The sequence below is a fragment of the Odontesthes bonariensis genome, chromosome 9 (genome assembly GCF_027942865.1).
Source record: "Odontesthes bonariensis isolate fOdoBon6 chromosome 9, fOdoBon6.hap1, whole genome shotgun sequence".
In the NCBI taxonomy this organism is placed as follows: domain Eukaryota; kingdom Metazoa; phylum Chordata; class Actinopteri; order Atheriniformes; family Atherinopsidae; genus Odontesthes; species Odontesthes bonariensis.
In genome coordinates this window covers 29,051,404-29,075,586 of record NC_134514.1, presented here as the reverse complement: position 1 = coordinate 29,075,586, position 24,183 = coordinate 29,051,404, and the positions used below count along the sequence as shown (strand labels likewise).

The 24,183-nt window shown below is 42.1% G+C and overlaps 3 protein-coding genes across 5 annotated transcripts in view; all 3 read right to left on the bottom strand.

Moving 5' to 3' along the window:
* Positions 1–201: 201 nt before the first annotated feature.
* bace1 (beta-secretase 1) lies at positions 202–15,633 on the bottom strand. The gene is made up of 9 exons (XM_075473947.1): positions 14,718–15,633; positions 11,593–11,681; positions 11,267–11,483; positions 7,893–8,030; positions 7,674–7,808; positions 7,470–7,571; positions 3,760–3,909; positions 1,839–2,010; positions 202–1,720 (listed from the first exon to the last, which is right to left on the bottom strand). The coding sequence occupies exons 1-9, from the start codon at positions 15,060–15,062 to the stop codon at positions 1,482–1,484; spliced, it is 1,587 nt and encodes a 528-aa protein (XP_075330062.1). The 5' UTR covers positions 15,063–15,633; the 3' UTR covers positions 202–1,481.
* Positions 15,634–17,465: 1,832 nt separating this feature from the next.
* LOC142388711 (T-box transcription factor TBX1-like) lies at positions 17,466–19,817 on the bottom strand. The gene is made up of 6 exons (XM_075474255.1): positions 19,778–19,817; positions 19,280–19,406; positions 19,064–19,165; positions 17,916–18,087; positions 17,654–17,809; positions 17,466–17,537 (listed from the first exon to the last, which is right to left on the bottom strand). Exons 1-6 carry the CDS (start codon positions 19,815–19,817, stop codon positions 17,466–17,468), a joined length of 669 nt encoding a protein of 222 aa, XP_075330370.1.
* A 1,052-nt stretch (positions 19,818–20,869) lies between these two features.
* Positions 20,870–24,183, bottom strand: part of LOC142388547 (apolipoprotein A-I-like) — a 282,451-nt gene continuing 279,137 nt past the window's right edge. For 2 of the 3 annotated variants that reach the window (XM_075473942.1, XM_075473943.1), the window contains exons 2-4: positions 22,085–22,138; positions 21,855–21,999; positions 20,870–21,713 (exon numbers count right to left, since the gene is read on the bottom strand). In XM_075473942.1, the coding sequence (XP_075330057.1) occupies positions 21,110–21,713; positions 21,855–21,999; positions 22,085–22,127 (792 nt within the window). In that variant the 5' untranslated portion in view covers positions 22,128–22,138 and the 3' untranslated portion in view covers positions 20,870–21,109. Of the gene's footprint in view, positions 21,714–21,854; positions 22,000–22,084; positions 22,139–22,776; positions 22,805–24,183 lie in introns of those variants that run through there. The other variant, XM_075473941.1, reaches the window with a different exon arrangement.

The following is a 24,183-nucleotide window of genomic DNA, read 5'->3' as shown; positions in this document are numbered from 1 at the left end:
AGATATTGATCCATTTGAGAGCAGTAAATGAAATAGGAATGGTCATTTTTCTTTACTTGGTTTAACAAGCTTATTCCTAAAGTGACACATTATGAACTGATAACGGCTCATCCGTGCACTAAATAACCCCAAGGGTGTGATTAGGTCTTAATGGGAGGAATATTTCTCTGAGTTTAACATTTTTCCAGAAGAAATGAGACGTTTGTAAGAGTTACAATAAGTACTTTATTGATTCAACAGTGCTGCCAGAGCCTGACAGATAAATATTCAGTTCTGAGTTGATCTATTTACAGCTTGTTTAGAGACAACACAAACTGTCCCACACAGATGTATATAATGTTCTTCAGTGTATAACATACTTTGGGCTGGCTTCCTTGTCTAAGCATATATGGTCCCGTTAAAAGATGTGGTGAGTTAGGCTGTTTGCGTATGTGAGAGAGAAGCCCTATTAAGTCTTGGTTTGTGAACATGTAATGTGTCGTTACATGTGCAGATCACCAAATGGGTGCAGGAGTAGTTTGCGAGGATAAGCACTCTGTGTTCAGTGTCAGTGCGGATAAAAGATCTGTAATGCACACGTTTTATGTACAACACCATAGGTTTATGCGATCGGTATAAGAAGAAAAAGTGACATCTGATATTGACTGCCATCAGTCGCCTCCGTTTCACACCGAGCGAGACTGGTCTTAAACTGTAAATGCTCTGCAGTCACATATTCAATCAAATGGCCTCTTTATGCATACGTCGTTAGCTTGCAGAATTCTTCGCTGGCTGGCAGGTGCAATATAGGAGTCTTTTTGTAGATGCTGGGTCATTTCTCTCATTTTCATAAGTAACAACTTGATTTCCTTTAAACGTTCTAGTATAATCTTCACTTGCAATAACTGTGCACATGTACACACACACACGCGCACACACACACACACATGCACACACAACTTGCTTCATTCACTCGAAAAAGCCACAAATATATGAGCAACAAGCACACGCACCACAGCGGACCAGTACAATCTGACTCCCCATCTATGCGCTCGAGTCTAGCTTGCGCTTTTGATTTTAGTCGCGTTTGTAAAGTATCTGTTTGCTCTTAATTCACTCTGCAGTGCTTATTTTTATACAATTTTTAACAAAGAACAGATTTTTTTTGTTTGTCCGTTTTGCATTTTTGCCCACATTGATTCCTCTAGCCATGCTGATCTGCACAGGTAGCTTAAACAGGCAAAAGTGATGCTGACGGCAGCACCTTCCCCCTGCTTCTCCTTTAAGTTCATAATGGCTTTAGTCACCCTCGCAAACAACTCAAGGGCAGCAAGGCTCACTGTGTGTCAGCAGTTTCTATACTTTTTATAACATATACCTGAAGAATCTTTTCAGCTGACTTTGAAACAGCACCTTCATTTTGTAACATCCCTTTAAACACACGCCGTCTCGGCCCCTGCATTTCGAGCGTCCACGACTCCTGCCTCCGTTTTTCCTCCTCTTCACTTCAGGAGTGAAATGTCGTCTCCAAAGTCCCCGTGTGGGTGGAGGCAGCGGGCGAAGCGCCACTGGCACACCATGAGACAAAGAGGCAGCATGAAAAGTGCGCAGATTCCCGCCATGATGTAGGCGATGGTCATCAGAGTGGACTCGTCTGTCTGGGGGATGTTGTAGCCACAGTCTTCCAAGTCAACGCCGTGGAATGGGCCCTCCACAGAGGCGGTGCGGAACTCATCATGCACTACAAATGGAAAAAGAGGATTAAAGGCGTTTGAATGTCTCAATCTTTATTTTCTCTGTCTGTTTTGTTTGCACATTAAATCTGTTTCTACTTCTCCCTTTTTTCCCCTCTCACTCACCGTGGCAGGTGCTAACAGCGAAGCCGATGCGTTTCTTTTCACGGTCGAAGACAACGTAGAAGCCCTCCATGATGACCGCCCCCATCACCGTACCGGTGCTGGACTGAGACACGGCAAACTTATAGCAGTCCTCCTGAGCGGATGCCACATCCTCCACGGGCCGCAGGTATTGCTGCATAGTTAAAAGCGACAAACAAGAAAGCACAGAGAGAAATCCCAGGTGTGGATTCAGACACAAAATATCACAAGAAGGAACCAGGAAAGCACACATCTTTACCCACACAGTGCGACTTAATGCCCACAGTAACAACCCACCTCTCACTTAGACTGGTAGAGTCGAGCTCAATCAACTGTTGTAAAGTCTTGTGAGGAAGTACAAAGACTTTGTAAAGGTTTATGTGCATAATTTTATAGTTTGCAGTGTCACGATTCTTTGACATTTGAAGGACCTGGGGACCCCTGGTAGTATCGTTCCCTTCTGCAAGTTTCTTGTCTTCCACACACCTCTTATTTCCAATAGACTCACTTCTTGTTATCCTGTTATAGAAGCTATCTTCTTTTCATCTTCAGCATTAAAAAAAATAAATAAAATTCTGCTAATCAACTGAATCCATTCTCCGGAGACGTGTTCTTTTCATTATATTCCGCACTTTAATTTCTCTGTGAATACCTTTGCTCTGTGAGGCTTTTTTCTGTCAACAGTCCTCCATTTTCATGGCTTTTTTTTTTTTTTTAAATCCTGAGCCAAGTGAAGACGTCAAAAGAACAGAAAGTCGGTTTCACACTCTGGACAAGTCGCCATTCAATCCCAGAGGAAGGAGTTTCCTTTAAAACTGTACGTAACAAAACTAATATGCTAATCTCCCTGATGATATTGGGAGAAATGTGTCTTCTTTACCTTTAAGCCATGTAAAACAGTTCATATTCTTAAATACACTTTAATATTTTCTTACCAATCTTTGGCGTTTATATCATTGGGCATATCTTTTAAGTCTGGACAGAGAAGAGCTGTGCAGGAGACAATCTGTGGATCTCCTGTTTGTTTCCTTGCAACTAAACACAAACGCAGTCCTGGGTTGTGAGCCCCTGTACGCAGTCGTTAATATTCAACCTGAAACCACATGTGGCAGTGGCCCTGCCTTATGCACCACACTTTAAGGAAAGAAGGCACAGTGGAAAGTGGTGGTTGATTGCAGTGACGTATAACTGCCATAGAGACAATGTAGAAACAGTGATGTAGTTACACAGTTGTCCACTACAGAGCACTCACTGATTTCCGTTTGTAAACACAAACATGCCTATCAGCTGATACACTGTCAGGTCATTCCAACTTTTAAGCAGTGATTGCACGGTCTCGTTCACAAAACGCTTCTAGCTCATTGCTGCATTCATTTATTGTCTCTAAGTGCTCTATTATAAACCCTATTAAGTGTAAATGACCTTCTACAGAATTAAGAACAGAAGGCAAAAAACAGAGCAGTCTTTTTATTTTTTTTTATTTTGCTGGCTGCATGAAGACCACGAGCTTCGCACAGGTGCCGCGTTTAATGACTTTTCAGCGTTAGAAAACAGTAATTCTTTCAATTATCATCACAAACACAATTATCAATGTTATTTTTTTGCACGTTTACCTGATGAGGATCGTATGGAGGGAAAATTCAAATTTTGAAATGAACTTCTATATGAGCTAATATTTTTTTAATGAAATAGCAGTCTTACTTCCAACATTTAATACGTTTCCAGCCTTTTATTGTGATTAAAATGTTGGTTTACGACATTTGCAAATCATTGTGTTGTCTTTTTTTGGAATTAGAGGTGACCTGATTTCACATTACAAAATTGATGTCTACTGACTTGAAGACATTTCTGATCACCTGATTACACAATCCCACGCAGACTGAGAACCTGACACTGTAATTACCTGTGGTAGGATGGAGATCCTGAAGGACTGGTTGCGGTTTTCACTCATCAGATAGAGGGAAATGACTGGGAAGATGTGCCAGGGTGTAGTGCCGGCCTGCCAACATACCAGCTGCTCCCCCAGCCAGAACCCAGAGGGAAACTGCTCTGTCTGAAAGGCAGGGTCAGAGGGACAATCATTCATTCCTCTCATTACATATCAGGGTCAGATGTGGGGGGCTGCAGCTTGTCCAATAAATATGGGGAGAAATTCAGGTTGCCTAAAAAACATTCATCCCTTTCTTATTTTCTATAATTCTAAAGAGATTTTCGGGCACTGTTTGTAACGAATGTTGACAGGAAAAAAAAGGGGGAACCCAATCAAAAGAGAAGAAAGCAGCACTGATTCAATATATAATTATATATATTATTATATTATATATAATAGTATAATTCACAGCTGCGTGCTTTAAAGCAGACTGCAAGAAAGCTGGAGAGACAGTGGCGTTCCTCTAATTTAGAAGAGTCTCAGTTAGTCTGGAAAGATAGTTTAACAATGTATAAGAAAGCCCTTCGTAAAGCTAGAACTGCTTATTATTCATCATTGATAGATGAGAATAAGAATAATCCCAGGTTTCTTTTCAGCACTGTAGCCAGTCTGACTAAGAGTCCGAGCTCTGCTGAGCCAGTTATTCCTTTAACTCTCAGCAGTGATGATTTCATGAGCTTCTTTATTAATAAAATTGTTTCTATCAGAGAGAAGATTGATGGAGTCCTTCCCACTATTATTAGTGATGTATCATCAAGTACAGCAGCTTTAGAAGTATCTTTAGAACCTGATTTGTATTTAGACGGCTTCTGCCCAGTTGATCTCTCTGAACTAACAACAGCAATAGTCTCTTCTAAACCATCAACTTGTGTTTTAGACCCAATCCCAACCAGACTGTTCAAGGAGGTTTTCCCATTAATTGACACTTCCATATTGGATTTGATCAATCTGTCTTTGTTGACAGGATATGTACCTCAGACTTTTAAGGTTGCTGTAATTAAACCTTTACTTAAAAAACCTACTCTTGATTCAGAAGTGTTGGCTCATTATAGACCTATATCCAATCTTCCTTTTATGTCTAAAGTTCTTGAAAAAATAGTTGCAGCTCAGCTTTGTGATCATTTACACAGAAATAATTTGTTTGAAGAGTTTCAGTCAGGATTCAGAGTGCATCATAGCACAGAAACAGCACTGCTGAAAGTTACCAATGATCTCCTCTTAGCCTCTGATAGCGGACTTGTGTCTGTGCTTGTCCTGTTGGATCTCAGTGCTGCATTTGATACGGTCGATCACAGTATCTTATTACACAGACTTGAACATGTTATTGGGATTAAAGGAACTGCATTAGGCTGGTTTAAATCATATTTATCTGATAGATTTCAGTTTGTTCTTGTAAATGAAGAATCTTCCTCACACACCAGAGTAAGTCATGGAGTTCCCCAGGGTTCTGTGCTTGGACCGATTCTTTTTACTTTATACATGCTTCCATTAGGTAACATTATTAGACAGCATGGCATAAATTTCCATTGCTATGCTGATGATACTCAGCTGTACTTATCTATAAAACCAGATGAAACCAATAGGTTGGTCAGACTACAAGCATGTCTTAAAGACATAAAGACCTGGATGACTCAGAACTGTCTGCTGCTAAATTCAGACAAAACTGAAGTCGTTATCTTTGGACCTGAGCGTTTCAGGGAGAAATTGTCTAGCTATATAGTTACTCTAGATGGTATTTCCTTGGCTTCTAGTTCTACAGTGAGGAACCTTGGAGTTATTTTTGACCAGAACTTATCATTTGACTCGCATATAAAACAGGTTTCTAGGACTGCCTTCTTTCACCTTCGTAATATTGTTAAAATCAGGAACATCTTGTCTCAGAGTGATGCAGAAAAACTAATTCATGCATTTGTTACTTCAAGATTGGACTACTGTAATTCTTTATTATTGGGCTGTCCTACATATTCTCTGAAAAGCCTTCAGTTGATCCAAAATGCTGCAGCCAGAGTTCTGATGAGAACTAACAGGAGAGATCATATTTCTCCAGTTTTAGCTTCTCTTCATTGGCTCCCTGTTAAATTCAGAATAGAATTTAAGATTCTTCTCCTTACATATAAAACTCTTAATGACCGAGCTCCATCATATCTTAAAGATCTCATTGTAAGATATTTTCCTAACAGAGCACTTCGTTCCCAAACTGCAGGTTTACTTGAGGTTCCCAGAGTTTCTAAAAGTAGAATGGGAGGCAGAGCCTTCAGTTATCAGGCCCCTCAATTGTGGAATAAGCTGCCAGTAAATGTCCGGGAAGCAGACACCCTTTCCACTTTTAAGACCAGGCTTAAAACTTTCCTTTTTTATAAAGCTTATAGTTAGGTCTGTTGAATCTGATAGTGTGTCTGCTAGTGTGTCTTGTTCTGCCTCCACCTCTGGCACCCTCTATACTTTCATTACCCCCTACCCGAACCAGGGTTTGAATCCCATTCCCGCTTATCTTACCTCTTTTATTTCTCCCCCTACCCGAACCAGGGTTTGCATCCCCACCCCGCTGTGACTGGTGTGCAGTTGGTGAGAGGCTGAGGTAGCTTGTGGCTGTAAAAAGATGGTTGTTGTGGTGTGAGGAGCAGATCTATATAGGGAGTATAGGGAATTACTCACTGAGTCTGGTCCTTTACTTTATTTTATTATTTATTTTTTCGTTAGCACAAGTTTCTTGTGTTTACCTTGAATAGGGATGGCTCATGTGATCCTGAAACATCCCATAGTTAAGCTGCTATAGGCCTAGACTGCTGGGGGGCCTCATCTGACACACCTTTCCTCACTTTACTCTCTTTATGTATATGTGATATTATTGTGGTCATTAACTCGTGTTTCCCTGTTCCAACAGATATCCTTTGAATGGTGTTACAGTGCCGCCGTCGCGGTGCCCCCCCCCCCGCCCCCCCCCTCCCCCCCCCCCTTTTTCTGTCTTCTCAAACCCCAGCTGGTCGAGGCGGATGGCCACCCTTCCTGAGTCTGGTTCTGCCAGAGGTTTCTTCCTGTTAAAAGGGAGTCGTTTCTCTCCACAGTCGCCTCAGGCACGCCGCTCAGGCCGGGAGATTGGACCGAAAAACAAAAAGTTTTCAGTGCAATCTGTTGGTTTTCTTAGCTAGGAAATTGTTTTTGAATTGGCTCTATATGAACGAATTGGATTATTTTATGAATTATGATTATTATTAATTAATTGAATTCCAATTGGCTTGAATTGGACTTACTATCTAAGTGCCTTGAGATGACATTTGTTGTATTTGGCACTATATAAATAAAAATGAATTGAATATTCAAAGCACAGATACAAGACTTATCGTGTTGCCTCCCCTCGGGCCAGTTAAGCGTTTGTCCACAGTTTTCTTCTAGAAACGAAAGCAAGCTTTATGAGATAAAGGTGAAGTGCTTTCTGATGATGTCATCAAACAAACATTAGCACAATGGTGCTCTGCACTGCCATAAATGAGCAAAATGGAGCACTGCTGTGACTAGGCATTAATAATCAGGCTAATAAAAGGCGTTCATTGTCATCTGTATCATCTACCTTCATGAGACATGTCAGGGGATGGGTGTGGACTGGAGCAGCTAAACCAACACAAGAAAAAGAGAAACAGAAGATCGGAGGATTAGAGGGTGTCTGCAGTATCGCAAGGACTGACCGAGGATGCCGCTTCGATGGCCTTAACTGCAGCCTGGAAGACCTTTCTAGGCAGGCGAAGGTTGGTGGTGCCGCTGTCCACAATGCTCTTATCATAGTTGTACTGCAGAAGACAGTTAAAATGGTCACACGTTAAATGTCTGTTGCATAGCTTTTATCAACCACTAAATAAATATTTCTTACTGCTTGCAGTATCGACTCCTACCTCTTTGCAGTCCATGTTGAGGTCCTGTCCATTGACCTCAATCCGTACAATAATGACCTCATAGTACCACTCCCTGCGGATGGGAGTGTACCAGAGCTCTCCCACATGGAGTGACGAGTCCACTCCTCCGATGATCTAACGGCACAGAGAAAAATTAAATCCAGCGCTCGCTAATGCGCAACATTCGATGATTTGTGTGTGGGTGTGTCGTTGCGTCACCATGCTGCCGCCAACGGTAGAGCTGCCCAGGGAGTAGTTTTGGGTGAAGCCTGCACCACACAGCTGGAGAGAGAAGAGGTTGGGGACAGAAGTCTGCCGAACCAAAGAGTCAAAGAAAGGCTCCAGCGTCTCATCGGGCTGGAAGGCAGAGAGGGAAATACAGCGAGCAGAACAGCTGTTTGAGCGACCAAAGCAAACTCTCATTCTCTAAAAATATCCTCCTCCTCCTGTCAACAGATCAACTGCCAAATCACGCACAGTGGTGCCTGAGGGTTTGTAACCCAGTTAGAATGTTCTTTGCTTCAACATACACATGGCTGCAAAACATAGTGAGGCTGACATCTTACTGCAAAATCTACTGATATTATTTAGTATTCATTGTTCCATGGTTGAACTGGGAATTCTGAACTCCACACATGAAGTATTAATGCAGCAAAACAGGCCCAAACCATGACACTGCCTCCATCATGCTGCACAGATGGGATAGATGGGTTCTTATGTGGAAATTCTTTAAACATACCGTGTCGTGGTCTGTGTTTTGTTTGTATTTTTGTGCTTTATATATAAATAATGCCATGTTCTTTCAATATCTTCCAGTTAGATTAGGTTTAGCTTTAATGTGTTTACTTGGCTGTTGACTTGCTCCTGTCTGCTCAGTTAGTTTTTTTACTTGATCTGTAGTCCGGTTAACTTTACTTCTGGCTGTTTTTTGTCTATCCATTTCAGCTAGTTTTTCTCTTGCATTTGCCACACACCACGTCTTTGCTGATTACCATCTACCTGTTGAGTTAGGCTACTAACCGACTCCTCTTTCAGTCTATATTGTATCCATTATATATATATATGTCTCAGCCTTCATGTCAAGCTTGTTCTGTTGCTCCATTCTGAAATTTTTAACTCATGTTTTTGGACTACCTGCCAGTGTAGTGCCTTTTGGTTGTATCCTTCATTTCATTAAAGACTCTTGAGTTCTTTATCCACATGCACATTTTGTCTTTCTCCATGCAGCCTTGTCTTACACTCTTCTGCTCATCGACGAGTCTAGCGCTTGTGTGCAGTACCCAATGATAACAACACATTTAATTGTATTTTGTACTTGCAAACACCCCACACATTTTAAGATTGGGGATAGGGAGGTTCTTCTGACTTCCTTGTTGCAAATCAAACTTGGGGATCATTCGAGTTGAGCTTTCCTGTTAGGAACCTTGAAATTCACCCTAAATACTGATGTATAGGAGAGCTCTTCTTGCTCCGCTCATGCTCCCTCTCTCTTCTTTTTTTTTATTGTATAATTTCATATCTTAATGTTGCTGAAAGTGATCTAAAGTTTTAGTCCCTTAATAATGAAGTAGCCCAGAAATAATATTCAACACAACATTGTTCTACATCATGTTCACATATGGCTTCTTCTTTACTTGACAGAGCATTAACCTGCATCCGTGTTCACATACGATGATTTCTGGAAGTGTTCCTTAGTCCATGCAGGGATGTCGTGACAGAATCACGCTTTTTTTTTTAATACAGCGCTCTCTGAGGGCCACAAAATCACAAGCATACAATAATGAACATTCCTTGTGTACAGAGAAGTCTCCAGATTCTTTAAATCTTTTAATGGTATTTCACCCTGTAGATGATGGAATATTTAGAGTAGAGGTGCACCGAAATGAAAATTTGTGGCCGAAACCGAAACCGAATAATAATTAATCACTTGGCCGAATACCAAAACCGAAACCGAATATTACAGTTCAGTTAAGTTATCAAAAGTTAGATTTTTCACCATATTTAAATATTGCTTAAATCTATGCCTTACAATAAATGTTTAGACATGTTTTTCAAAGAAAATAAATGTTTATTTGAAATCTTCAAAAGTTATTACTAATAACTATAACTAATAACTAGAGATGTTTCATTAATTCCCATTTTCAATTCATTCAGGTTTTTTTTCATTCATTTCATACAACAAAAAATACAACATATTATAAAAGCGTTCCAACACAAAAATGTAAAAACATGCAATATAACAAATTATCTGAGTGTCCTTTTTGGCATAGAGTCTAGGTAGCCTGCTCCTTCAGGAACAGTGGCAGCATTTTTTGTAGTTTGTGTGTTTTGCCTTTAAGTGATATTTTAGACTGAAACTACTACGGTGAGAAGACAATTCAACTTGGCTGTAAATGCAGGAGTTTTTATTTTTAATTTATTTTGAAATACATGCTTTTACGTGGAAACAAGTAAAACAGGAAGTAGCGTCGGTTAGCTCCGAGAGCTTCACACAGAGCACCTGTAGCGTGATGTTAACTGCTAGTTTATTTTTATTTTATTACTCCATGCTTCGTGGTGTTTGCTGTAACTGTTTGAATGTGATGCAGAGGAGAAGTGTAAGTTAAAGAATCCTAGTTCTGACCGTGAAGATTGCCCCTGGGGAATGACTCTGCCGTTGGTTGAGAAGCAGCTAAAGTGGCCAGTATTACTTTGATTATTTATTGGTACCAGCGACAATGCTGAGAATGCTATTTCTTTAATGATTACAACAACTAATGTTGTACTTTATTTTGTTTACTTGAACATTTAGTTATACGGTGTTGATGTGGCGTTAATAAACATCTGTGAAAAGAACCGGAGTTTCGCATCCAATCAATGGGCGGCATATTGGCAGAGTTTACAGATGACTTTGGTTCTGTCGACTCCGCCGTCTGGAAGTGGATAATTTTGCGTCACCACTATTCGGCCTCCGATTCGGCCACTCATTTGGCTTTCGGCCAAAAGCCGAATGTGTTTTTTTTTTGCGTTTTCGGCCGAATATTTTCGGTTGCCGAATATTCGGTGCACCTCTAATTTAGAGTACTCTGAATTCAGCATTGGGGAACATTGAAGATGCAGTTTTCAGCAGACAGCAAAACCTCTGTCCACCTTTACTCCAGAGAGACTTGGCCTCTCTACGGTGCTCTCTTTTATACCCAGTCCCATTACTGGCCGGTTGCCACTTAACCTAATCAGCTTCAACATGTTCCTCCAGCTGTTTCTTTTACTTCTCACTTTTTTCAACCTTTTCTTGCAACCTTTTTGAGACGACTTGCTGTGCTCAGCTTCAAGATGAGCTCATGTTTTGTTATGAAACAGTAAAATGTCTCACTTTCAACATTTAGAATGATTTCTATCTTATATTGTGAATAAATTGGACTGAGACTTGAAAATCATTGCATTTTTTTTTTTTTTTTTTTTACATTTTATCCAGCCTCCAAACTTTTTTTGGAATCGAGGTTATAGTTTCAGGGTGTTGACTTTGGTGTTTTTTACATAATTAGCGCGAAATTGAGGTGATTTAAGAGAAGATTTTTCCCCAGAATTTGAAGAACCAAGTGATGTGACCTTACCCGTGCTATATCAGCATAAGCTAGTCCCAAGATTCCCTCCCAGTTAGACCCATTGATAAAAAAGCGATCTGACTGGGTGATTGCAGCGATGTTGGCGCGCAGCGTGGCGTTGGGGCCATGCGGCACAGATACCAAGTCGGTGCCCAGCTCCCCTTCCCAGCGACCCTGAGTGTAAGGAACGTACACACTCCTGCCAAGGTCACGATATGAACTGGAGCTGTGAACGGAGAGAGAGAAAAAAAGAGATTCACTTTCCTTGAGCATTTCTCTGTAAGCGGCTGTTCAACCAGTAAAGCTGCGTGTCTGACAATCGTGTCACTACTCACAGTGAACGATGGTAGTATCTACGCAGAAAGGGATGAGCAGCTGCCCCGACAGCAAAGTTGCTGCTCCCGGTGTCTACGAGGATATTCAACTAAGGACAGAGAGAACCAAAAAGAATTACCACTGTGTAGAAATGAGTGGGCAAATAAGACCCCTGCATCGGTCCCTGGAAAGCTACTTAAATCCGTATCTGTGCTTCATAGAGACGCAGAGTTGTTGCTGATGTCTTCCATTTTCTTTACTTTTCCGCAGTGGTTCGCTCTCACTTTTCAGTTTGGACCGCTCAGACATTCTCTACATCCGCTTCTCTTTTGTTGTAGTGCCCTGTAATACTTCTCCATGACCTAAATGTCCTTCTCGGTCCCTCTGTCTCCACACTAACCCTCCCCTCCTCTCAGGTTGCCCATTCTACCCCCCCCCCCCCCCCTTTACCCACCTCTCTCTCATCTTCTCCTCTTTTGTCTGCACTGCTATGTGAGTATCATATTTTGCTAAATCAGCGAAAACAGAAAGTGAATGTGTGAATGGAGCACAATGACAGACGGCTGTGAAAGATAAAAGCACCATTTATACCACACAATTGTTTAATTCATACTCTATAAATGTCAATTTACTATGCATTGTCCGCTGTGCTATATGTTACAGGCAGCTTTCATAAAAGTATTTCATTTCAGAGTCAAAAAAGGGGATCATGACATTGGTATTGAGGATAAACACAGTAGCATAAAAAACACAGGCAGCCACAAAGCCAAAGCACGCTGTTCAATAATGGATTGACTCTTAAAATACCCATAGAAGTGCTACTGTCTCAAGGGCCAGTGCTGCCGGCCCAGAATAAATCCTGGCTTTGTGTACTTCATTTTTCTTCCTAACACACACATACAGCATTCCCATAGCCGTAATACACACAACCTGCATAAGCTCTCTCTAAAAACACCACTACTTTCAGACATAATGCTGTGCACTCTGCGTTCCTCTCTTGGACAGAAATGTGCTGACTGTCCAGGATTGAGCCGTTTCTTTCACACACACACACACACACTCCGAGTCACGGCGCTCAGCAGTGAACGCGAATGCTAAAGGTTGCATCCTGACACACACTGCGACCTCACGTCTTTCCCTGCTCTGTTTTTTACTTCTCTCCGTCTTCCTGTCTTCTCTGGCAGAGAGCCCATCTGTTCCAGCCACTAAATTTGCCCTTCCTCCATCATTGTGTTGGAGAAGCTATCGGGTGGTTATCTCAACATATCTGAGCGTTACCATAACTGATCGAGGTCCTTTCTACAGAAATGGATCTGCTGAAAAAAACTAACCACAAGGCTTTTCATCACATTCTTATATGCTATTGGCATTCGAGACCATTTTGTCCTCACTTATCTGCTGAATCCCAGAGGAAAGTGCTCAGACATCATAATTTAGAAAAACTGGTGTCACATACAGTACGTCCAACAAGGATTTAGAAGTATTTCACTCTTCGAATTATGACAGTGTTTTGGTGTCGCCCGTACATTTTCTAAAACACAGAACTGTGCACAAGTCTTGAGTTTTGTTTGGCTTCCAAGGAGGTAAGCTTTCTTGTAGCCTTTTCAAGTGGTCTTGAACAACGGTTCTCTCCGTGATTTCTGAAGTTTTTTCTTTTTCTTTTCTATTAGAGAAAAGGAAAGCTTGTCTAAGAGGGTTCACGCCGTGAGGCAGTACCGTCAACAAAGATTAATATGCGGCGTAGACCTCTGACACTTATCCAATAAACTTGGATTTTCCTCATAACCGCATTCATATTGATTATCCTGAGTCGGGGTCGTGATCCTGGTAGGAGTCAGGCTTCCATGGACAATAGCAGAGATTGTTAGCCTGACACTATCGGGTCTATGAAAAAAAATTATAACAATATACATTGAAATGACAAAAGATACGTATAGAAAACGCCCTGCCTCACACAAGCTTAACAGATCTCATTTAGAGACATTAAGGTACATGAAACATGGGTCTGTAGAGTATGCTGTCTTTTTCTGGGGGTGGAAGCATCAGTGGCTCTCAGAGACAGACTGACACTTCCATCCTGCACCTAAAAGCCCTCTTTTCCCCTCATCATCTCTTTCTACAGTCTTTCCTTTTGTTTCCTAAGAAACACCCTGTCTAACTCCCACATCCGCCTTCTGTCCCACTTCTTCCTCCTCTTCCCAACACCCACTCTCCTCTCTTTAACGCTCTTTCATTCTCTTCGTCTCCTTCTCATTCACGCTCGCGCCGTTCCCCTCCTCCCGCTCTCCGCTCTCATTCATTTATGTGTTTCACTCTCAATCCCCTTCTCGCTCTCCTTCTCCTCTGCCGGCTCATCTCTGTCTGACTCTTCCTCTGCCGTCACCCTCTGTGTGCCACCCTGTGCCCCGCAGCTGCACCCAGCTGGCAGTGCTCACTCCGAAGAATTAATGGTTCCATTATCTGTCGCTTTCTTTCAGTCCTTTCTATCGCTCTCACAAACAGGCCATCAGTCTTTAAAGGGCTAGCCACAGTACTGGACAGTCAGGCACTATATTTCTATATGCATAAGTACTTTTCAGTCAAGTGACTTTTCAAAGAAAAATCCCTGAAAAAAACCTAGAACTTTACATTGAACTAACATCCCATCAAATGTCTATGTATCTTCTATTATCACAAAACTTCTACAAACCATTGAAGTGTGTATGTGCTGCGCATATATGCAGGCACACATCTATGCAAGTAACAATAGAATGAATGCAAAATTATATGTTTCTAATGTTAGATTGGCTATTTGGCTCAGTTTTCACTGATGGCTCCTTACAATCTTAAAAAGAAAAATTCGTATGTGCAGGGGTCTCTATTGGCAAGATTAAGTGTACCTGATATTTAATCAAATATTCCCGAGATTGTGGCACAATGTATTAAACTGAAATACACGGGGAGTGAAACGCCAAAGAATAAATGATCATTTTTGCAAGAGACAGAAAATAATGCTATAACTGACCAGCCTTAACACTGAAAGCCATCCCTAAATAAATACTTCATGGTGAAATGAATTGAATGTTGTTGTATACCTGCGTGCATGGGGCAAATAAGATCGCACATGTAGCACAAACACTAAACCGCAAGGGTGTTAAACCCTTACCTTCTGTGGAGGAGATCCCACGGCCATCTCCACGTAGTAGCCCTGACCGGACTTCCCCCGCAGGTTATCAATCATGGCCACAAAGCTGACACCGTCCGCTGCCGCTTCTCTCCGTCTGCGCGCGGGGACGCGTCCTTGTTTCAGGGCCAGAGCAGCAGCTCGTGCTGCACTGGCAGGTGGCAGCGGCGGCGGCTGCTCACCGCGAGCGCCGTGCCGCAGTGGCACGCGGATAACTTGAGACAGGCCCGAGGAGTTCGGTGCGGACTGTCCGCGGCTGAGCAGAAACAAAGCCGTCCATATAAATACACCCGTCAACCTGCGAAGCTGTAACAACGACTCCTCCATGGTGTTACACGGTCGATTTGTCTTTCTGTTCTGTTTAGTGTTGGCGCTCCCCTCAGTTTGACATCCAACCTGCAGCGGCAGAGGAATCGAGTTTAGGTAGTGATGATGCTAAAATGACGGCTAAAACCATGACGGCAGTTGACCCACAACACGAGGAGGGACGGAGTCACTTGATTTATTTTGTGTTGAATATACGGTGTGGGGAGAGCACCAACTTTTGACAATTACATTAGCCCCCTACAAAAGAGCTGACGGCAGAAATCAAATCGTCCTCACGATAACGACAAGCTCTCCTCGGTGACACGGATAATTGGAGGCGATGCACAAATCACAGGCTCTTCCTCCGCGCTCCGTCTATCAACTAACCGCCGGCCTGTGTCAGCTTCTCTGAGCATCTTGTTAAAACCACCAAAGCTTCCGTCGGAAGGCAGACTGCTCTTTATGCTTCCGTAATCCGCATCCTTCTTTTTACCGACCGGTTCATTCTGTTCTCCACTTCCCTGTCTTTCACCTCCTCCTCCACCTCCTCCATCAACCCCGCCGCATCCTTTGGGGCTGAGACGACGTGAGTTTCATTGCGGTCAAGTCAATTAAAAAAAAAAATTCAATTTCCGGTAAGGTTTTCAAAATTACATAGTAAAAAAAATAAATACCATAATGAATGCTGTTTTATCTCCTTTTGAGGCGTATTTAGAACAACGGCTTCGGGTGTCCATTTTAAAGACAGATATAAAGGTAGCACCCAACGCCAATGGCGCCTTTAGCCAAAAGTAAAAAGCTAATTCAAGCCAATATATTTGGCCGGTGATGGAACTAAAAAAGAACAGTTTGGGCAAACTGTATATGGTATATATTAGCGGCAAGTACTGTGTTAAAACAGATAATGTACCCAACACTGTTTTGGGTTTTTTTTTTCGTTTTTTTTTTTGTTGTTATTGTGAAGGCAACTCAGTCGTCAGTCGTCGCATCTTCATGTTAAAAACCTAGAGAAACACTGCATCATGGGTAATGAAGTTTTCACCACGATTCCTATTAGAACCGCGGTATTTGTAACTTCTCTCATCACATATAGACAGCCAGGTTCAGTAAACGCCTTTGCTGAACGGTTACTGTGACCTAAATGAAGCTGAGAGTGAGATTTTAGAACGTCGTTTTATTTTCTCAGACGTCAAACTAATGCATTTCAGTTGCACAAACGTTATAACCACATCAACATTCCATTTTCATGAATACATTTGGAGCCTATTTCCTCTCACTTACAGGTTTGTTGATAATCTGTTATACTTCACATCTGTGACTATGCAATGCTCTTAATTCTATTAATAAGTATGTAATGGTGTATTACCATTTAGTCCACATGATGGTTTTGATGGTAGGCCTACTCTTGCATAATTTAAAGGATCCATATAACTTAATTCCGCGAGGCCAACCACAAACTGTATTTACCACTAATACACGAGTAAATCTGTATAATATCAAAGAAGTTATTCAACATGCTGCTTTCACAGGTCCACTCTCTCAGGTCCACATGACCCTGCACAGTCCCAGTAAGAGGGGATATGGAGGAAGGAGGCAGATGTTAACAAAGTGTCCTCGTCTTTCCTCTGCATGTTGGGTCCCATGAAGTCTTTCCCGTGATGAAACGGCTCACACTGCTTCACCAACAGTGGAGAAGGGCCTTTCTCTCCTGTCGATGTAGAGGTAAATATTCAAACTCTTATTTTTGAGCATTGTCTTATCCCCTATTTGTTCAATGAAAATTTTAAGCCGACTGCTATTTCAAAAACATCAGATTTTACCAGTTCAGCTTCATAACATTTGAGAGTTGAATATTTAGACTGATATATGGCGAGCCACAGTCAAAGCTGTGCTGGATACACAAAAAAATGTCAGACTTTCCAAGCCTGTATATTCTGTTTCAGATTAGATGTGTTACATTGTGAAGTACTCACTGGTTGAAGTCTTTGAGCTGCAGTTTCTTGTCTCTCCAGGTTTGGAGGTGGAAGGCTCATCTCTGCCCTCTGGTGGACAACACACAGCAAGGGGGGCTACATTACCATCCCTACACACACGAAGGAACATCATCAGTTATGGAGTCACATAGAAATGGTAGACAACGGTACACATCCCTGTGCAAACGTTTTTAACAAAACAACTTTTCCTCTGAATCACCATAATCTGACAGGTTTGCCGCACATGGCCACCAATGAGCCATGAATTAACCTTCACAATTCACATCCAAAGGTCAAAGATTAGCTATCTCCGTGAGGTGCAGCCTTATCACCATTTACCAGCTGATAACAGCGAAAAAGATCACCATGCTCCTGTCATGCTTTCGTCTGTAATGTCCAGACAAAGATGTCATTCTTAAACAGGCAAACTGCTGTCACAAATGACAGACATTCACCATGCTTGCAGGTCGGTAGTCCTGAAGCCTTTGGCAAATGGGTTGCTCGCAATTTTCAGATGAGTAATCTGAAAGAGAGGAAGATGAAATGTTTAACACACAAATTGCATCTTAACTCCATAATAGTCAAAGCTGCAGAACTTCACATACATCATTTTGAAAACTTTTTTAGTTGTCAGCTTACCCTGTGGTTCTGATAAGCAGTGACAGCCATGAAATGTGTCTCAGGGAAGGAGAAAGAGCAGAAGTTTTTGTATGCATTTAAATGGCTATTAGGTGCTGGGTCCACATACACTACATGGAAGCGCGGCTGGTAGCGATGCATGGAGTTCAGTATCATCTGGCAAGGACGAAAAAGAAGGAAACACACTATCATGAATATACTTTTTTTTTTCAACCCTCACAAGTGAAAGCATGTAGGCGTCATACGAAAGTCAGACACTGACATGTCCATTGTCATCCAGCAGGTTGTTAGTGAGCTTGAGAGTGTCGAAGGACACAGTCTGCTTCATCCACTGGGCTCCCGGAGCCGGAGAGTCTGGGTGGAAATGCATCCTGCTTGGAGCCGCAACATCTGCCCGCCCCGCTACCAGCCAGGACGAGCTGTGGAATGCATATCTGATACACACAGGTGTGAAAAATGTTAAAGGTAAGATTCAGCATGCAGACGGTCAACTTCAGTTCTATCTCGGCAAAACTATATGTTACATCCCACAACCAAAGTGATATTAATATCTTTTGTCTTTTTTTTATATTAAGTAGGGTTGTGAGCAGTCAGTAGCCGGGTTTCAGTTGGCATTTTTTAATTCACATTTAAAAGATGTGAAAAAGAAATGGTCAATTGAAAAAAGAAAAAAAAATGTGATTACTGCGCAAATAAGTTTATACGCTGGTGTGAGGTGTTTTTTACCTGTCTGAAAAAAAGGACTTCATGTGCTTTAGGGTTATCAGACACTTTTGCAAAGATTAAAACAATAAACTCACGTGACAGAGTCAAAGGACCCTCCCACTGATTTGCTTTGACACAAAATTCCACTGGTCTAATTCCAAAAAATATCAACTGTAAGACAGTAATGAATAAAAAAGTCTGAATAAAAAGCACATGGACTTGCCATCTTTTAAAACTGACGTCCAGCGATGAGCCGTCCAACAAGTCTGACAGCGCTCCAGACAGGCTTAACTGATCTGTGGTCGGATATGTTGTGCAGCTAAGTTAACGAGGAGCAACAGAGATGTTCTCCGGTTGGGAAAATAGTAACAAATTAAACAGCTGTCCCTTTTGTTCTGGCAAAGGGTACAAGGTGTAATATCCCACATATGTAGCGTTCACTTAAACCGATCTTACTTTTTTCATTTGAGTTATTTTAGATATAGAAAAATTCACTCCTCTGCGGCCCTGTTCTGAGTACCTCTTAGCTTATCTCCCCCCCTGTCAGAATTCCTCTCTGAGTCTCCAAAGAGAAAGAGCGTTCTGATCGCTGCTTACTGTAGATAAGAGACTGACTACTCTTAACTGCTTCACACAATCTGACTTTCAAAGGAAAAAAGAGAAGAAGAGAGAACAGCACTGCATCTCTTGCTCTGTACGTCTGACCTGTATCTCTTGTCATCAAGGGGGATGAAGTCCATGAGCAGAACATATTCAGCAGAGGGATCCATCCCAGAGATTCGCACCTGGAATGTTGGAAACATTCTCCTGCAGTTTAAGAACATGTAAAAGTAAATTATTATAAAAGACACTTCAGAAAGTACAAAAATGACACGCAGGAAAATGCATTTGAGGAAAATGTAGATGTGAAGTTTCTGTCACCGTCCAGATTTTGTAACAATCATTTCTGTGCCCAGCTGGTTAAACTGCTGCCAAAGTGCCTGCATCTCCAGCTGAACCCTGACCCCACTGACTTGGGGGGCCTTGGCGTTCAACAATGCCCCCCCATCTGCACAACAGGGCAAAGATAGTTCACAGCTGTGAGAGAGCCCGAGACCTGAAAAGACAGACATGTTTGTACAACAGAATTTGCCAAATTATCGGTGCATGAATGCATAGTCAACAGAGCTCAGGTAGTTTTGAATACAAAGAAACCCACTTACCATTCATATTTTCAGACTCTTTAGGATTATTGATTGAATTGAATAGTTTAGCCGCTTCCTCTAATGTTTCTGTTAACCCGCAACTTTGCTTTGCAACATAGAACTGACAGCGAACATATTTCTCTCAGTCCAGAGGTCAGTGCTGTACATCCAGATCTTCGGAGTGGCTGTTTGTGGCCGGAGAACCAGCTGGTTTTATACACCATGAAACTCTCACTGGGGACCTTGATGCTGGCCTCATCCATTACAATCCTCATAGTGCCACTGACATTCACTAATCAGAGCTACACGCGTCTGCATGCATGCAAGCGCAAAAATAGTGAATACACAAGCGCGTGTGTGTGCACGCGCACAATGTTTTTGAAGCATCTAGAGATCTCAGCTCTATTGCCTATTATGTTTTGTAGCCTGAAGGCCTTAGTGGATTAACATTTAGCACATTAATAACATCCCAATAAGCTCAGTGTGACTGGGCGTGGACAGATGAGGACAGGAACAAACCGCTTTTTATTATTTGTAGACTTTTTACTGGGAGCAAATTTTCAGCACCACACTAATTGGAGAAGCATTTATTCATTAAGTCTCACCGTGACATAAATTTCCCATTTTGTTCAAAGATTGTATTCTGGTATATTTATAAAAAAAAACGACATACAGAGTTTGGACATATCTCCATTTGTTGTGAATGATGATGTCACAAAAAGTAAGAAACAAATAGTATGATATGCAGGTATGAAAATTCAAAGTTTTAAGGAGCAAACTGAGCTTTTTGAGGGGTGTGTGTACATGTGTGGTGCACATGTGTGGTGCACATGTGTGGTGTGTGTTTAGTCTCATGTGGCTCTGTGATGGGACGGTGTTGAAGGGCTGCAGCCTGAGGGATCCAAAGCTGCCTGACAAGCCTAAAGTTTGTCAATAGGTTGGTTCGTTCTCTAATCAACTCATTAATCACAGCTTTCATCATCACAGACAGAAATATCTCATATGGAATCCTCAAGTAGATCTGATTGTTTTAATGTTGTTTTTCCAGAGGACCTCAATGATGACCTCTCAAAATGCTGTGTCTCTTTGTGATATTTGCCGACTAAGTCAACAAATACTCTTACAAAGCTAAATGTGTGCTGTTACCCGTGAGAGGGGAATTTTTGTTCTCAAACCGTGTTATGTATTAAAACTTCAAATAGTAACTCGACACCACATCTGGCTTGAGATGGAGCAAACTTGGGTGTAATGGTCAAATGAAATGCTGCGTGTCACCTGTGTATGTTTTGTCCTTTCATGTAAAACAAAAAGATTTCAGAGAGCAGAATAGTATAAACAGTCAGATGTTTATTGAGCTGTATTTCATCAAAGCACAGGTTTCATAATTGCACAGAGATTGGAACATTTGTGGTAATTCACATACAAGTCATACACAAAATCTTAGCAGTTGGCATGTGACGAGTAAAGCATGTGTGTGCTGGCTATGTATGTGTCTCTGTGTGCGTGCTGTGTGCGGAGAACAGATATAGAACAGGAAGTTGAGGTTAGTGAAAAGAACAGAGAGAATTTAGTTCTTGGTGAAGGTTTCGGCGATGAGCGCAAAGATGGCTGTGAACTTATCCTTGATTTCCTCTGCAAGAGGTGTAATCTTCTCCCTCAGGCCTGACAGATCTTCAGCTTTTATGGACTGTGCCTGGCTGTAGGCCTGCTTCAGCTGCTCCTTGTATTCCTCGACGTAAGGAGTGGCCATCTGCTTCAGGGTCTCCAGGCGCTCAACCAGCTTGGTGCGCACAGATTCCACAATGGGCATCAGGGCATTTCTGGTCTCGTCGATGTTGGTGGCCATCTTCTGACGCAGCTCTGCCACAATGGGCTCCAGCTTGATCCTCAGAGCTTCCATGTCAGCGGACTGCTTGGCGTAGTACTCTTTGACGATGGGCTCCATGTGGGAACGGTACTCCTGCATGTGCTTTTCCAGGACATTCCTCAGAATGGCGCGCTTGGGCTCAAGGTCAGCCTTCAGTGCGTCGATGTCATTCATAATGGAGACACGCAAGTCAGCGGTGGCGTCGCTGATGGTGCTGACGACACTGTCTGTCATGGGAGAAACAGAGGTCTGCAGGGCCTTGATTTGAGTGTGCAAGTCCTCCAGGCGCTGAGACAGGGTGCCCCTAGGAGAAAGCAGAGGTGGAATGCACATCCATTTTATTTAAAGGTGTCTACAGAGCTGTAAAAAGTGACTACAGCGAAAATCTAAACAAACTATCAGGTAAAGAAAATGAGACTGGGTTCCAGAACTGAAATAGGCTTACTTGAGCTCCTGGTATGGAGTGTCATCGAGCTGGTCCAGTGCTTTGATGGCACCTTCCTTCACTTGAACCATGTACACATCCACAGCAGACCGAATCTGGGCCAGCTGGGAGGGTGCATCAGCCTGCAGGCTAGCGGCCTGAGAGCCTGAGATGAGAGAGGCGGAAAGAAAATGTTAAACTGTGGATTTACAGAAGCTTCACATGCGAAAAAAGCTGTATTCAGTACTCACCGACGGCCAGCAAAACGGCAAGAGCAAGAGCCAGGAATTTCATGATGGTGGTCTACAGAGGGAAATAGAGGAACCGTGTTACAGTTAATGCAGTAAACGGCTTAAAATGTACAGAGAAATCAATCAGTCTTGAATCTCCCACCTAAAGCAGATTTAAATGTCTTAAAAGTAAGGGTGTTTTACAACACACTCATCCCTGAATTGCCCCAAATGAGCTAACACTTAACATATGGCTGCCTAACGAAAGAACCTGTAATCTGGATAGATTAGTGAGACAGTTTAAGAAGATAAACTCTGACCTGCTTCATAATCTAGTTTAGGAGGTTTACAGTAAAACACAGTCACGGAATTAGTAAATCAGCTGTCTGGACTGGGAGACGTCTGAGCTCGGAAGCACTTGAGTTTACAGACATCTTCCTTAAATTGGAAGTAACCGTTGCTTGAAGCCAAAAAGCATTCTCTACAATTTATAAAGCTTAACGTCTTAAAGTTGCAAGTAAAATATTTGCTGCAGCTTTTCTTCCTCCCAGAAAAACACATTCACAAGTTCACAGCCTCGTCAAAGCTTACACAAAGTTTACTCTGGCAGATTAAAGGGAGAAAAAAAAGAAGTCGTCCAGCACTTCTTTTTTTCTGACTTCCACTCTAATGCCCAAGTTCCACTTTCAATCACAGCAAGTTGCTTGTCTTACCTGGTGGAGTTGGTGACGAGACTGAGCAACTTCAGCAGACGCAGACTTTTTATAGTGCCCCGGACGAGGGATGACTCTATGTGGGGAGGAGGAGGAGGAGTGGAGCTGTGTCTCCGTGGAGGTGGACCTCACCCTCCAGCCATCTCCCTCAGCAGGACGACGGGGTTGAGGGTTCAACGGTCACCTGCCGCGAAAAGATCAGTCACCACACATAGCAACACACGTCAGCAGACTGGGCCACAGATGGACTATTTACTGTACACGATCAGGGTCAGACACATACTGTAACTGTCACAGGAATGTTCCATTCAATCCTCCAAATGATTGTCTCTTACAGGAGAGCTTTTAAATTGTAGATTAAGGCCTTATTTTAATAATTCTGTAGCCAAGCTGTCACATGGACATAAAAACAAAAACCTGTGGTGCAGACTCATAGCCAGGGAGTTTGGGAAGTTAGAAAGGAACCTGTATACTTTTACAGTTTCCGTATTGCCTCAGTGAAGTTGTTTTGCAGGCTTGTGTTTTTCAGGAAAGCCTTATTTTTTGTGTATGTAGTTCTTTCAAATAGCTGCCAAGGAAAACAAGCAAGAGCAAATAGAAGAAGGCTTCGACTTGATGCAATCAACTCTCGGAAATGCAATACTTAGCAGCCCAAAGTAATCCAGTTGTGGATAACAAACACACACACAGTAATGATACAAATGTAATGTAATGCCCTGATTAAGAAAGTACCAAAAGAGATCTGACTCTTTTTTCGATAACAAAATTATTCAGTGTCGCATGTGTGATGATTAATAGGTCAAAGAGTGATGTGTGCTCTCCTGTTGTTTGTTGTCCTATAACCACTGGACTTTGTCATCGTGGCTTCATGTGATTTGAGCAATTGAAGGGATCACAGTTGATGGTCCCAAACAATACTTGTATATGCATTTATTGTACCGTAGTAACAATAATAACAATGATAATAATAACAATAATAATAATACCTTCTGTCAAGTAAACCCAGCCATCATGACCAACAGAACCACATGGATTGTCTCCTTATGTAAGATTTCAGGAAAATGCCTCCACAGTTAATCTTTGTGTGTTTATGTGCTGTAGTAAAAGCAAGCATCTGTGTGTCGGTTCAGAGAAACGTCTCTTTCTATGTATCCGGCCACAGCAGTCTTCAGAGTGAAAGCTATTGAGTCACAGTACAGGGTTACCAAGTGCAAGTTTAGTCACCGTGAGCACTCGTCTACCTTTGTTGCATAACTCCTAGTCTCTGATCAATAACTGCATTCAACTATAACATGTCCAGTGCATGCCTGTCCATATGCAACACATGGCACGAAGCTATACGTATTTTAAAAAAAGTTTATTACTGCACAATAATCTATAAACAAGAACTGTGTTAAAAGCCTCCAA

Excerpts from the sequence above, each read along its gene's own strand:
- bace1 (XM_075473947.1), bottom strand. The coding sequence starts at position 15,062 with ATGGAGGAGTCGTTGTTACAGCTTCGCAGGTTGACGGGTGTATTTATA. Across the intron at positions 2,011-3,759 it reads GGATCTCCATCCTACCACAG|CAATACCTGCGGCCCGTGGA; the intron begins GTAATTACAGTG and ends TTAACTATGCAG. Across the intron at positions 1,721-1,838 it reads CGCTGTTAGCACCTGCCACG|TGCATGATGAGTTCCGCACC; the intron begins GTGAGTGAGAGG and ends TTCCATTTGTAG.
- LOC142388711 (XM_075474255.1), bottom strand. The coding sequence starts at position 19,817 with ATGAGGATTGTAATGGATGAGGCCAGCATCAAGGTCCCCA. Across the intron at positions 18,088-19,063 it reads CTTGATGACAAGAGATACAG|ATATGCATTCCACAGCTCGT; the intron begins GTCAGACGTACA and ends TGTGTGTATCAG. Across the intron at positions 17,538-17,653 it reads CTGCTTATCAGAACCACAGG|ATTACTCATCTGAAAATTGC; the intron begins GTAAGCTGACAA and ends CCTCTCTTTCAG.